Here is a 15,000-nt window from a genome sequence, read left to right as displayed (position 1 = left end):
CCCGACAGCTTTGTCGTAAACTTCAAGTCCAACCTCCTGAACATTTTGCATAATATTGCACAGCGCAACAGATGTTGAATACAGCTACTGCCCAACGGTTTTGCACCCCCATGTGGTACAACTGCATAGAACAATGCTGGCATTTGGATAGCCACAGTTATACAAGCACAGTCAAATTTAGTTTCACCACATTTTCCTATTCTACACTTTGGTTCAGCATTTTGGGATTATTGGGCTCAAAACATACCGAGTCGATAAAGCTGCCCACGCTTGTAACCATGGCACCACAACAATACATAATGCTGTCACAAAATATACACTACTTTACTCCACTTGGTGTTGAAAGGATAGCGCAGAGGTGGTGTACTCAACTTTGAGTTGTCTGCTTCGGGTCCAATCCCCAATCTGACTATAAACCACACCCCACTGTGTCTCGAGAGGGTGGGCCATCTGTCGGATGCAATGTTAAACAGGGGTCCATCTGCCAGCATTTGCTGTTGGTGGACGTTTAAGATCCCATGGTGTCTTTTCCCCAAGAGTAAGCTGTTGTGTGCCGGCACCTTGACCAAGTTCCAGATTCCTTTTGCTCTGACTACTACCACTGAGGGAATGGCAAACTACCTCAGATATTCCTTGCTGTGATACAGCACTGCAGAAATGTTATGGACTCGATCAGTCAATACTGCACTTGCTATTGTCCAGAATCAAAATGATCCACTATTGTGACATCATATTCTGATCTTATTTCCTTTTTTTTGTACGGCAACATTTTATATTACTGATAGTGCACACGAGTCCTGCTTCTTTCACGAGTGAAAACCGGAGTTAAAATCCATTTATTTTGAGTAAAGAGCTTACAAGCTATCTTTAGGAAGAAAGACAGTTATATTTTTGATGCAGCGGAGGGATAGTATATTACAGCAGCTATTAAGTTCCCAACTAAATTTAATTGATTATTTTCAGTGGAAATGAAACAATCCACTGGTTGAATGTAGCAGGAATGAAACAACAACTCATGACATTGAGTGGAATGAAACAACCGCTCACATTGAGATGAAAAAAAGAAAGATTACATTTTAAACATCGATCAAAACCATGCAGAACGCTGTTGTTTCACTGCCTTTTACCAAAACTCACACCTGCCAGAAGTACAACCTCCCTTTTGCATCCCAACTGCTGGCAACGATCATGCACTCAATAGACAGATCGAGAGTTCCGATCCCTCTGGTTTCACGAGATCAAAATTTATATCGTAGTTGAAACCATTTTCCTTCTCCTGTTTGGATAACTTCTTACCTTGGTGAAGACGTTTACTCTTGACAAGTACTGCAGCTAAAATGATGTCATTAACCTCTGTGCAAGTTGACCCTCAAAGCTCCGAAGAACAATTCAGTGATAAGTTGTTCCTGCTGCAAACCCAAATGGACTTCCATGTGCGAAGTTCAAATGACATCTTGTTCTAGACCTGGTTACTGGCAAGGCACTGATTCATTTCAGAACGAGGCCCACAAACCTTTTACCAAGACTTTCACATGAACCTCAAACAGGAATCTATTGTAAACACCTGCAATCGATTGATGTTAACGACATCTGCATTGTCGAGAATTAAGTTACACTAGCGATACCCGTGCACAAGCACGGGATAGCAGTACAACATAGCTGGTAGCAGACGACAGACCGTACATGAGGAATGACAAAAATACACATTGTGCAAAATGCAAGTGGTACTATGGAACGACAAGACTTCTCAAACATTGTTGGCATGTCTGCTAAGTGCCACAGCAATTTCATAAGGATCGTGTGACGGCAAGCTGAGTTTTTAGTGTGCAAGCTTGGTATTATAATAGAGACAACTTAGCCATTTTAGGAATGTAATTAGATGAAATACTGTTACATGATAGGTGCTTACATGTATTTGCTTTTCAGCCATTTTTATGGAATTTGAATAAAATCGATTTACAGTATTTGACTCAGAGATCATTTCAACTGAAGGTGGTAGGCCTTTGAGGCATTTGTTTCAGGATGTAGCAAACTTCAAATTCTTAAAAAAAACTGATGGGTGCTGATCTAAAGAAGCAAGCGCCCAACCAAGTTCGTGCTCCAAGTGTGTGCAGCACCTGGCTGCTGGTTGCATCATTTATGGGACTACGGCTGTTCCGCTGATGCAATGTCCCCTCTTCTCTTGGTGAGGGCAAGAACTTGGTATTTGTTCAGATTGCTGGAGACAATCTCCTTACTTTTTTGTCGAAAGACAGATTTTTGTAATGCCCACCATCTGCTGGTATGGGCACACGGGTCCCGAGCTTAACTTCCCATACAACAGATGGTGCAATCATAGATGCAACACTTTGTCTGTGAAACACGAGGTCGAATGTCGACAGTCCAGTTGACACTCAAACGTAGGTTAGCCAGCTCAAAGGCGAGTATGCTCCTTTTGAGCTATCCTGCAGCTCGCACAGCCAAGTGTGAATAATGACATACTCATTGCTTTTGAATATAAAATTTTAAGCAAAAATTCAAACTTCATCGACACAGCACAGCTTTGCCATTTTCTTTTCTTCGCAGCTCTTATGGTTAGCATAAGCAGGGAAGTTGTAATTTTGGTATTAAACACAAAATCAACCTTGGAATGTATCTTTGCGCAATTGCTACAACGAAAGCTTGCAGAGGAGATCACAGGTTTCACGGAAAGCAAGACCAGATGGCCTGGGGATCTGGCAGAGGCACGGACTTGTGCCTGCAAATTCCAAATGCGTGCCCAGATTCCTCCAGCCAAAGGCGTAAAGGGACTTGTGGCAATTTTAGGCTGGTCTGGAGCTGTCCATCTGTGTCACTGTCTCTTTGGTTTATCTTAATCTTATTGGTCAATATTCGTACCGCAGGGAAGTCCGTGCAAAATATTTTCCTGGCCAGCTAATGCCCATGAGGAATGTCTGGCATTAATATTGATATAAAATTATAAAACAAAGAGAAAGACTCTGCTCTGTGCCTCTCATGACCAACATCAATTTCCCAAAGTTATTACCTGAAATAACACCACCATCCCCAAGCCCCCACAAATTACTTGCTCATTAAAAGAATCCGCAAAACACACCCCATCACAAGCGACCATCCTCACCACCTTCTTCCCTCCCGAAACAGTTAATAAATTTGCCAGTGGCAGTTATACCTTTAAAAATACCACATCAAATGCTTATCTGAAACAAGCTATCCTCACTTTGTACCCCATCCTCCCACTTAACCCTGGGTGCTCCCAAAGTTCACACGTCCATTGCTCTTACACCTATATCAAACTCGTTTCATCCCACGTCCCATGAGACAAGCGAAGATTGTCATCACCATCTTGGGCTTGACTTCCACTAGGTCATCAGGCAAGGCGTATACTCGTGCACCAATCTTCCGTGCCATGGAGATGGCATACCTGGAAGAACATTTTGCTTTTATGACTCAAACCCACCACCATATGTTGAACAAATCAAGCTTTAAAGAATGTGAAATTTGATCATATAAATAATATTTAGTATATCAAAACTATAACAGAACTATTTCAAACTAAGTGAATGGGGAATGAGGTTAAATGCTGCAGGTATCGTAATCAATGTCGTCATGCAGATGTAACATGTGGGTAAAAGTCAACTTCTCGATGTCCAAGTTCAGTACTGGCTATAAATCAGAGAGTAACACCACAGAACAAATCATCCCATAAATTCGGAATCTACAAAGTCCTGTGTGCTTCCTCGTTGGTAAGGCTGAGACGTTTACAAGCCGAAGTAGCCTTAAGCAAGAACCTCACCACCAATCAAGGCATCATTGCCCCCAAGTAGGTGAAGCCTGTGAATTGACACCATATATTCCCTCGTGGAGTCAACTTCAGGACAAACGTTCTCCTGCTACTCTACTAAGATGACCTTGGACCGAACCACATTGACTAATACTGCACAACTACAAGAAGCAGCAGTGACTTGCTCAAATGGTCAAACGAGTTTATCAGATATATATCAGGAAGACCTCGTCATGAAGCGAGGAAAGTTGGAGGAGAAATTTTTTTACCCTTCTTCAAACTCCTCATTGTACCCTGTTAAATAAGTGTCTGGAACGTGCTCCCCCGGCCTTCATCCTCTCCCTCTCCCTCTCCTCAAGTGGCATGATAGGTGACTCTGCTCGAGACAAGGCTGAATGTCTTAACTCAATGTCTGTCTCCAAATCTCATGTACTTGACAAATCCCTCTCTGTTCCCACCTTGCCCCTGGGACACTTTTCACCTGAGAAGGTAGAGAAAATTCAGGAAAGCTTTGAGTCTGCCTCAGTGACAGGCCCAGATAACAATCTCTCGGGATGCTCTCCCCGAGACGGTACTTCTCCTTCGGTCTCAAATCTGTATCGATTTGCAAGCTGCCATGTTGCCTTCTATCTTCTATCTTCTCCTCCCTCCTCCTCCTCCTCCTCTTCATTCATCCTCTTGTTGCATCAAAACGTTTGCCTACTGGCCCACAGTTAGTGCATTGCCTTCTAACCTCTGTCACTACATTCTGCAATGAACATAGTCTTTGTACAGAAAAGAAGCGCAGTCAAATTCTGACCAATACAGGAAACGATCGCCTTGAATCACATCGAAAGAGTTAATTGCTTTAGCATGTTGTTGAGAAGCTGGAACTAACCTTCTTCTTCAAAACTGCAGAAGGAAACAACAATTGGTCTTTCAGTCAGTGAAGGACAATTCCAAATCCCACTTGAGAGCATCAAAATGAAAGTGTTTTGGTGTTACCTTACACATTATAAATGCCGTTGAAATTAATTAATTAAAACATCATTTAATTATTTTCACTATCGAAATAAACTATGGACTCAAAAGATCATTTTTCTCCAGTTGCAGAGGGTGTCATTTGTTCAGAAAGGAGCAATGAGGTCCGACTGGTGACTGTTGTCAATCTGCTCATCAAGTTCAGCTAACCACTAAATTGGCCCCACAATCCAAGATGGGCCATGAAAACTATGCTTCATCTGAATCGATAAAAACAGTCTCGAAAAGGAACGCCATTATAGCAATACATGATGGCGTTACTAACTTGGCATTGTCCAGACGATCCTCATCGGAGAGGTCCTCGGTCTTGACCAGGTCGTAACGAACGCTGCCTTGTTGGATAGCATCTATGAGGTCGAGCACAGGGATGCTGCTGCTGATGGCCTTGTCCTGGTGAAGAAAAGTAAAGATTGAGGAAGAGGTTAGATGATGGTATTGATTAAGGGAATTAAGAAACGGTTCTAAATGCTGGAAACTACAAGTTATATGTCTCCGGTGTTTGCGTATACCTTGAAACTGGAGATTGACGATGATTTTCCAGCTTCCTGAAGAGTGTTGTTTATCCAGGCAACGATGAACTCATCATTAACCTTCTCCCCTTTTCCCAAGTCCTCAAGAACTTTGAGCGTGTACCTGGTCAATAAAAAAATTCAAACGTTATATAAAACGATTACATATGAAAATAAGAGAAAGAGTAATCAGAGATTGCAGACCCTCGCCAGGACTTCTTTTGAGTGGTGTCTTTTTATAGGTTTTAGGGTAAATCCAATATGGCTGCCAAATCATGTGACCTATATCATATGTGTGAACCTTTTGTTCCTCATTGACAGGCGGTCATACGTGTAAAGTTTCACCTCCAACTGTTCAGCCACTTCAGAGAAGAAGATTTTTGAAGGTAATTTTTTAAAACAATATGGCTGCCAAATCACATGACCGATGATGTAATGAAAATTTTTTCTGTGGACAATTTTATCCCAAGACACTGATCGGATGTGGCGTTCCACATATGCAATTATGACGTCATAACAAGGGCACCTATGACGTCATAACAATCACACATTCCTCATGATGAGTACTTGCTATGTGCCAAGTTAAAATTTTCCCTTGGTGCAGTTTCAGAGATACAGATGTCCAAGGTTTTTCCGTTTTTTTCAATATGGCTGCCACACCATGTGACCTATGACGTCATTATTATCATTAAAACATTCCACATGAGTAGTCACACCAATGGTGAAAATTTCGTCTCAATCCGACAAGTAGTTGCGGAGAAAAACACGAAAGTTCTGTGCGGACAAACAGACCCAAATGCGATACCCTCTCCTTTGGTGAGGGTAATGATGATCGAATTAGCAATGGGCTGACAGGATGGCCTCAAGGTATGCACACTTGTGTCTAAGCTGTCCAGCCTGGGTTTGAATCCTGATCCAGCTATTAACTTTAATCCTGGTGTTTCACAGGCAGGGTGATGCATCAATGCGTGCGCCATCCCTCGGATGGACGTTAAACGGACATCACATCTGCCGGGATTCATTGGTGGACGAAAAAAAGATCCCACGGTGTTCTTTGTGAAGAGTAGGCGAGTTATTGCCGGTATCATGAACAACTTCCACATTCCTGCGCGAACCAGCAGAGGACATTGCATCAGCGGCACAGCCGTGCCCTCGTCCAATGATGCCACCCCGCAGCGTTGTGCTGTAAACAAATGAAGAAGAACAATCGAATTAAAAATGCTCGTGGAGTCATTACGTTACCTGCGCATAAGTTGCCAGACAAGAGCGAGGGTCAGTGTAGCATTTCCATCGTTCAGGTCTTGTCCTCCAATTCCCACCAATGAGAACTTGCTGTCTTTTCCCAACGCCACTGCGTAGTTACAGTTTTCTAGCTGTGGGTGAGATCAGTGCAATGTCAAGAAATTGAACCTTTGTGCTAACTGTTGTGTAAAATATAGTGGGTTTTGAGTGGAGGTTTTACAAAGTTGCAAATATGATGCGTCATCTGGTGAGCAGTAAGTACAAGAATAAATGTAAACGCGTTTCCACCTCTTCCATTATCCTCGACCTCTGTAAAATAAATAAAAGTACTCCATTGTGCCAGTTGGTGGATCTTTACCTTCTTCATGTTTGCTCCAAGCTTGGGATACGGTGGCTTGTTAACTCTGTTCCAATCTACATTGGTTTTGATGTTCTCAAAAAGCTGGAAGATCACGAGCGCATCTGTGAGGTCACTGCAAATAAAGGTGCTCTCGTGTAAGTCGCAAAAAGTGCAACACTCAACAGAGCTAAGTATACTTCAGTCCCAAGAACAAAGTCAATGGTTAAACAAAGCTCGTCACACCAAGTCACATGCACCTTGGCCCAAAGGCCAAAGCTCACGGTCATACAAAATGCCTCCATACGAGCCCACGGGACCAAAATGCATGGTCATTCGTCAACTTCATGAGTTTATAGGGCCCTGTTGAGCAGCCTTTTTGTATCGACAAAGAATAGAGTAACCTCAGAAAGTTGAGCTTTGAGCATGCCGTCCCATGAGAGATTATATCCAATCGTAACTCTTCAATGGAATGGTAACTGTGAACCCATGTGCCACACTAGCACTTGCTACAAGGACCCTGAACAGCAGGGGGTGCCTACCATACCCGAGATGTTAAGACATCATGAACCAGTGAACGATGATTTTTAAGTGCAACGAGGGAATAAAGTGTTGAAGGTAAAATGGAACTTCAAGCTTTGTTTTGCAGTGTGTGAAAAAACAAAGAACTGCCCACTATTAAAAGCAGTGTCAGCTGCTGCACTGCCACCTGCAGTCCCTGTCATGAGCCTGCTACTTAAACGTAATTCCTGATGTTTCTGACTTTCTGTTTCCAGGATTACTCGACGTGCGGCCAAGTCAGTATTTACTGGTCTGTTTTCATGTTCATATCTGTCTGTATCATAGGAATAAGCATTGTGAAAGTTTTCACCACTTTGTTTCTAACCTGCAAGGTACGTCTCAAGGCAGTCTATCAACTCATAGATGTTGGTCAACATATTTAGCCTTGGTGTTGGTGGTGTTCATAAGCGCTTCTGTCTGAAACATCTTGCCTTTACTCACTGCCTTACATTTTACTTACAAATTATTGATGAGAAATAAAAATAAACATGGGATGGGATGATCGGGAAAGGTCAGGGAAACCGGGAAAAGGTGTCTCAACAGGGAAAGGTCTTGTGACTTCTGGAAATATTTTCTTTTGGCAAAACGAATATTAACAAAGATAGGTATTGTTTTCATCTCCACAAGACAAGAAAGAAGTCTTTCTTGCAAATCTGGAATGTGTGAATATTTCACAAATCATGGGTTTGAAAAACATTTTCCTTGGCTAAACATGTCGTACAATGATGGACTTTACTCACAAACCATGTCACAGTTAAAGGAGTCAATCAGAGATGGGAATTATCACCTGGAGTTGGGCTGCGAACTCTGGCTGTGGCAAGAAGTTACGATTCCACTGCCAGGTTAAGGTGTTAGTCTACTAGTTCATGCAAATGATTCCATGTGTCCCACCAGCATAATTGGCAATTACAACATTTACCTGTACAGATGATTTACGAAGGGGTTGACCCCAAGAGAGTTCATCCAGTTGCGGAATGTCCTCTCCTCCCTGCTCTCTCCTGTTTGGCACATGATAAATCAGAGCTCAGCTGAGCTCCAGTAATCTCAATTTTTATTTTTTATCTGATCCCTTCTGGGCCATCTTATTGTGTACGTTTGCAGTTTGCAATCAAAAGTGCATTTTAACCTTGAAACCTTCAAAATGAGCCGTGCATTTCTCAAATGCAACACAATTCCAAGACAAGATATTGCGTGAAATGGAGGGGAGAGGAAAGCAGGGTACAGGTACATCACGAGGAGAGAAGGTTCACCTTCCAGCAAGCTCCAATCAATGTCTTGGTCAGCAGGCTTGCTAAGTGCTGGATACTTGTTGAAAAGGTTTGCAACAAAGGCCAGGTTCAGCTTCGGGTTTCCACTGACCACGTCTGTTGGAGTAACAAACTGACGGCAACCCAGTCGTTCTGCTTCCTGAAGCATGAAGTCGGCACGTTTCACATCATCCATTTCCTGTCAGAGGAGGTGGGAGAGCCATTGCGTTAAGGTCAAGAGGAGCAGATTGGGAAGAAACTTTCCAAAAGTTTTGAAGTCAATGGCATGATACATTGTGATTGATGCACATGAAAAAAAAACGAGCACTGGCAACATAAAGATAACAACATCAACATCAGCAACAAAAACAATAAAAATCAGGAATATGAATGAGAGAAAATGTTAAAACTTATAACATGACAAATTCAAAACATTTATAGATCAAAATATTCAACACATTTGAACTGATTACAGCCAAGTGACAAATGAAAACAAATAAAAAATGTAGGGAGCTATCAAACAATGCATGTACAAAACATACAACTGCCATCTTGCCGTTTCCATGGAACATGACTCACCTTGTAGCCGGACATATCGATGTCAATACGTGGCTCGCCCTCCTTGTCCCCTCGCGGTGCGATCTGGTCCAGCAGGTGATAGTAGGCACGTGAGTCCTGTATGGTGGAAAGGTGAGGCCCAGTAAGAGAGGGTTCCCCCTAACCCAACCCCCTCCTTGAAATCCTGGTGTCATGTGTGCACAGAAACATGATACACAACGCATTCCCCACCCCTGTCCGACTCCTCAAGAAAGGAACACTGAGAGTCAGTTCGGAGGTCTGGCTCCCAGCCAAGACGTACAATGTGGTGCATTTTTCTGCCCGTTTTTGTGTCTCCAAAGCAGTGTTCGCATTGTAATTTCCACTTACGTTTTCACGTTTGCTAACATTTATAGTTAGCATTTCACATTGATTACATAATCACAGTGTCTCAATTGTTGTGTCTTTTGAAAAAGTTCAAGCCTGAAACAGCTCTCCAGAACTGGCTGTTGATATGAGGTCCCCCCTCCCAGTGAGTCACATGACCAGCATGTGCTTTTTACCCCTCAGCCGGAATTGGGCTGAAAAAGGGGTATTGTCGTCACAGGCGTTGTCCGGCGGGAGTCTGTCAACTTTTGGTTTCTGTCGATTTCGAGGAGAACGCCTTGTGTGATTAAATCCATTTTTACAGTGTGTTGGGGTTGAATAGAGGAAGGTTCCTTTCGATAATCAGTGCGATGCGATATCCATTATGGCGGCTAGAGCAGCCATCTTGAATTTGGTTTCCGGACCATAACTTGAGAACAGCTTGACAGATTGATTCTATTTTCATGGGGGTATAATGGGGGTGGTTAGAGGAAGGTTCCTTTCGATATTCAGCGCAATCCGATATCCAATATGGCGGCTAGAGCAGCCATCTTGAATTTGGTTTCCGGACCATAACTTGAGAACGGCTTCACACATTGATTTCATTTTTGTGTGATATAATGGGGGTGTTTAGAGGAAGGTTCCTTTCGATATTCAGCGCAATCCGATATCCAATATGGCGGCTAGAGCAGCCACCTTGAATTTGGTTTCCGAACAATAACTTGAGAACGGCTTCACACAATGATAATATTCTGGCGAGGTATAATGGGGTTGAGTAGAGGAAGGTTCCTTTCAAAAATGGCCACCATCTTGAAATTGGTTTGCGACAAGGGGCTGAGGGGTTACGCCCACTTTGCGGTGCTATTTTTTACTCTTACATTGTTCTTTAAGGAGAGGTAATTAATCGAAGAAAGCATTTTCCTCCCACCAAAAAAATTCACATTTAACTCATCCACTCTGGCTCCAGGTGATAAATCCCACCTCTACTTTCGTAATGTTTAAAAACTCCTTAAACACAACCCATTTTAGATATCTTGGCCCATCACCTTGATATCAGAACTGAAGTTGTGGATGGGGGGACGTCCTGCATGGTCCAGATGGTAGTTCACCCAGCGAAGAAGTAGCTCCTCTGGAGAGAGACGCATCAACTCCTCCAAGCTCTCCCCATCACGTAGGAGAGCAACCAAAGCTGTGGGAACCATGGCGTAACAAAAGGTAAGCACCATTTAAAAAAAAGATTGATCATAAAACGAGCAAGTACCGACACTCTTTGGTGGGAGAACTAAAAAGGGGGGGGGGACAAACTCCCATCTAGACATAAACATCACCCAGACACATCCGGAGATGAATTTCCATCCAGACATAAACACTGCCCGGACATGTCCGGAGATAAATACTGCCCAGACACAAACACCATCCGGATACGTCCGGAGACAGAGAGAGACAAAGGGAGAAAGAGAGAGGGAAAGAGAGAGAGAGAGAGGTGTGGGAGGGTGCTGCACTGTATTGGGAGGGGGTGGAATGAGGATGGGACAGAGAGAGAGAGAGAGAGAGTGGAGGAGTGGGGGGAGGGCGTAAGGGAAGGAGAGTTAGCAGCGAGAAAATGTTTTGCTTTGTGAACAACACGCACACATGCACGCACGCACGCAGGCAGGCAGGCAGGCAAGCACGCACGCACGCACGCACGCATTTAGCAGATATCAGCAATTTTTCAGGAATCAGCAGATTGGAGTCATGGAGTCAATGTGATTACCCACTGGAGTACGTATTGTATCAACCCAAAAACCTTGAGTAGCTTCCACCCTTATTTTGGGGGAAATTCAATGAACAAATTAAAAAAACACAACATTGCATTTATTTAAATATTTCAAGGAGATGTTCATAAACAATCTTTATAAACAGCTGCGTGTGACGGTGGAAAAAAAAATTGGCTCCAATTTAGAAAACACAATTCGGCAAATGGCTCAGTAATCGGGTGTTATTATCAAATGTATTTTGCTTTGAAACTCACAAAGAGAAACCATATAACCTTTCCAAAGCACACTTGGTTCATATTAAAAAACAAATTGCTTTAGAAACAGTCATGAGGACACAAGGATGACGTGATTGTTCGTATGCGGCTAAAGTTTAAAGTTAAAACCTTCACCACAAGATATGGGATGAAACTTTGCCACAAAAGCAACTGTAACCAAGCATGCAGACATACACACACATTCACGGAGAGTCACTTTGTACCTCTACCTTGTACAGCAACTGCTGACTGCACATCCCGATCAGCCACGATCTGCACCGCTATCGACTGTAGGGTGCTCGCCAAGCAGCTTAAGCAGTCAAGCAAGCACTCCAATTAAATGGTTGAAAAGGAACGACTGGCTTGGCAAGCGATAGCAAGCTAATTGGTAATGGCACATACCCGCAAAAAACTAAACATTTTCAGATTTCACTCCAGATTTCGAGTTATTTAATCCACGCGATCCTATCCTTCAAACTGAAATTATATTTCTATTATGTACTTTAATTAGTCCGTGAGAGTAGATTGTGGAAAATCGTATCATATAATGCATTAAAATCGCTTCAAGCTCATAATTTGAAAACTATACCACTTACAAAAGCGATGTAAACAGCGATTTGTAGCAATGATGAACAGGCATTTGATGATATTAGTACGTGCCCGTACGTGCGTGGCCGTACGTGCAAAAAAAGAAAAGAAAAAAAAAAAGAACAATTGTGACGTCAAAGCACCGTGTCCTGTCATTGGTTTGGTAAATAAATGGCCATAACTTGGGAACCACTTATTATCAAACCTTGAAAAGGCACATCCACAGGTCCCCAGCAATATACCTGGCAAGTTTCAATTAGATCGGACCAGTGGTTGTCAAGAAACTGGTCACACACACACACACACACACACACACACACACACACACACACACACACACACACACACACACACACACACACACACACACACACACACACACACACACACACACACATACACACACACACACACACACACAGCTGGAATTATAGATAGATGAGTGAGAAAAGTGAAAAAAAAACATTTTGAGCGCTTTATCGTTCATAAACATTGGGACCCGTTCGAAGTCAAGGCATGGTTGAGCAGGCTGAACAAAATGGTGATTTAAGACTCCAGCGAGGGAGAGCGAGGTTACCGAGGATGTGCCTGATAAAGGATATAATTAAATATGGCTGTTAATTATCTTCAAAAGACGTGTTTTAATTAACCCAAACACCCAATTTTCATTCCTGCATTCCCTTGGAGTTCCCTTCGTATGCATGTAAAGGTTCAGGCTGCTAGATTTCATGGTTTTGGAGTTATGGAGGAGACACACATGCATGCACACACATTGACATTTATCTATCTATAATTCCAGCAATGTGTGTCTGTGTGTGTGTGTGTGTGTGTGTGTGTGTGTGTGTGTGTGTGTGTCTGTGTGTGTGTGTGTGTGTGACCACTGTTTCTTGACAACCGCTGGTCCGATCTAATTGAAACTTGCCAGGTATATTGCTGGGGACCTGAGGATGTGCCTTTTCAAGGCTTGATATTAATCGGACAAGTGCTTCCCAAGTTATGGCCATTTATTTACCAAACCAATGACAAGACACGTTGTTGCATGGGCGTGGCCGATGGGGAAGGGAAGCTCAGCCGCGTTCCCCATTACGGGTTACAACGTACGGACTTCCGGAGAGTGATGACTTCGTGTATTCTTATAATTTCTCGATTTCTTATGCGCATTTATAGATAAACACAATGGCCCAACTTATGATCGTTTTCATATTAGACGGTGTATAAATTTCGGTAACATCAGAGTGCTGGTGTGCTCCAAACCAGGAAGTAAATTTTCTCTCTCTTCTCTTCTCTTTTTGTTTTTCCTTGCCACAACATTGCGAAAAGTTAAAATACGTTGGCGCTGATTGAATAATTGGGTATTAAAACTAAATTGCGAATAATGGTAACTGTGAATAATATCGAACTTCGGGGTCACGCACGTACGGGCACGCGAGAGCGAAGAAACGGCCTGTGTGGTTTATTTATTTATTCTTATTATTATTATTATTTATTTTTTTACAGGCACGTACTAGTTAGTACAGATGAACAGTCTGCCAGGTGAAAACGCTAGAGTGCAGCAATTAATATAATACGAGTTCCTTACAAGGAACTTTGATTCAACAGGAGGCCTTTGGGCTCATCAAAGCCTGCACGATTATTACCAAACTATGGTTGTTTGTCCACACTCTATCCTTTTCAAATACAGTACTGAGCATCAAGCAAGGAAACAGCAAGCACCATTTTAAAAGTCTTTGGTATGACTCGGCCGAGGTTTGAGAACCACAAACCTCGCAGACTCACGGCGGACATTTCTAACCATTATACCACCACATTGTGTGCTCCAATAAGTACATAGAGGCTCACAAGATGAAAGATAAGACAGTGTTTCCAATTGGTCTGGAAGCACTTATGTTTAAGTTCCTGTGCTAGTAATGCTGCACCTTCATTGCTGGAGATCTCAACATGGGACAGCAATCCAATCTTAATGACCTGCCAAAGCAGGCCTAACACCAGGTGAGGTTTTCCTTCCCGCAAGTCCTCAGCTCCAATGTTGACGACGTGGCAGCCAATAGCTGAAGAGGAGTTCAGGGCCAGATTTAGGTTTTCCTAAAAGGAACAATCAATGCATTTTGGAGCCTCGGTTAGTCCTGTGAATTATGTCTGGAAGTGCAAGTTAGGTCCAGCTTTAAATGCGCAGTCTGTGAAAAGCAGATCTTACAATCAGCATCCATTATACCTGAATTGTAAAAGCAGTCAATTTCTTCTTGTTAATTGTTCGCTCATCGATTGTATCTGGAACTGAATTGTTGATCATTTTGCTGAAAGAGAGCAAGAGGAAGAGGTTCTTACATGCAAGTTCTAAATAAAGACAATCAGCAGAAAATGCTGCCAAGTTCTTCAACAAGTTCATCTTAAACAGCCCACATTATCTCTCACCTTTGAGGGCATTTAAACTTTCTGTTTTTAATGGGAAACAAATGCTTGAGAATAAGAGTGACTAATTATATTTCTGTGTTTGATCAAATGCATACATTTTCCTGTTTTCACATTTATTTTGGCATCCACATTTCGGAAAATGGTCAGGTGGTCTGGAAAGGCAATGACAAATGCCCAAAGTATTCATTGCCATGAAAGTGCTTCATGGAAGCTCGTAACCTCCAACAAGGAGTACAGGAGCATTCAACCTGATTGACTTGCGAAGTAGCATATTACATTAGTTCATCTTGCATCTTTTCAGATTGTGTAAAGTACTTGGCTCGAAAAACATTGTTAAATCAAAGGAAGGAACACATTTTTTCATGACATATAGATCACTCCGGTTCATA

The 15,000-nt window shown here is 42.5% G+C and overlaps 2 protein-coding genes across 4 annotated transcripts in view; one reads left to right on the top strand and one right to left on the bottom strand.

Moving 5' to 3' along the window:
- LOC147023400 (procollagen C-endopeptidase enhancer 2-like) overlaps positions 1-1,964 on the top strand; it is a 51,733-nt gene extending 49,769 nt beyond the window's left edge. For both annotated transcript variants that reach the window (XM_085888779.1, XM_085888778.1), the window contains exon 11: positions 1-1,964. This exon is cut by the window's left edge and continues 56 nt beyond it. In XM_085888779.1, coding sequence (XP_085744905.1) covers positions 1-78 — 78 coding nt within the window. In that variant the 3' untranslated portion in view covers positions 79-1,964.
- Positions 1,965-2,488: 524 nt separating this feature from the next.
- Positions 2,489-15,000, bottom strand: part of LOC147023398 (plastin-2-like) — a 66,288-nt gene continuing 53,776 nt past the window's right edge. For both annotated transcript variants that reach the window (XM_085888776.1, XM_085888777.1), the window contains exons 6-16: positions 14,412-14,493; positions 14,116-14,281; positions 10,647-10,789; positions 9,277-9,372; positions 8,701-8,896; positions 8,370-8,448; positions 6,911-7,025; positions 6,553-6,683; positions 5,311-5,434; positions 5,067-5,191; positions 2,489-3,421 (exon numbers count right to left, since the gene is read on the bottom strand). In XM_085888776.1, coding sequence (XP_085744902.1) covers positions 3,289-3,421; positions 5,067-5,191; positions 5,311-5,434; positions 6,553-6,683; positions 6,911-7,025; positions 8,370-8,448; positions 8,701-8,896; positions 9,277-9,372; positions 10,647-10,789; positions 14,116-14,281; positions 14,412-14,493 — 1,390 coding nt within the window. In that variant the 3' untranslated portion in view covers positions 2,489-3,288. The remainder of the gene's footprint in view (positions 3,422-5,066; positions 5,192-5,310; positions 5,435-6,552; positions 6,684-6,910; positions 7,026-8,369; positions 8,449-8,700; positions 8,897-9,276; positions 9,373-10,646; positions 10,790-14,115; positions 14,282-14,411; positions 14,494-15,000) is intronic.

This window comes from Eptatretus burgeri, chromosome 7 (assembly GCF_056783735.1).
Source record: "Eptatretus burgeri isolate ZD-2024b chromosome 7, Ebu_testis_v1, whole genome shotgun sequence".
Lineage (NCBI taxonomy): Eukaryota > Metazoa > Chordata > Myxini > Myxiniformes > Myxinidae > Eptatretus > Eptatretus burgeri.
This window is presented reverse-complemented; position numbering and strand designations above follow the sequence as displayed.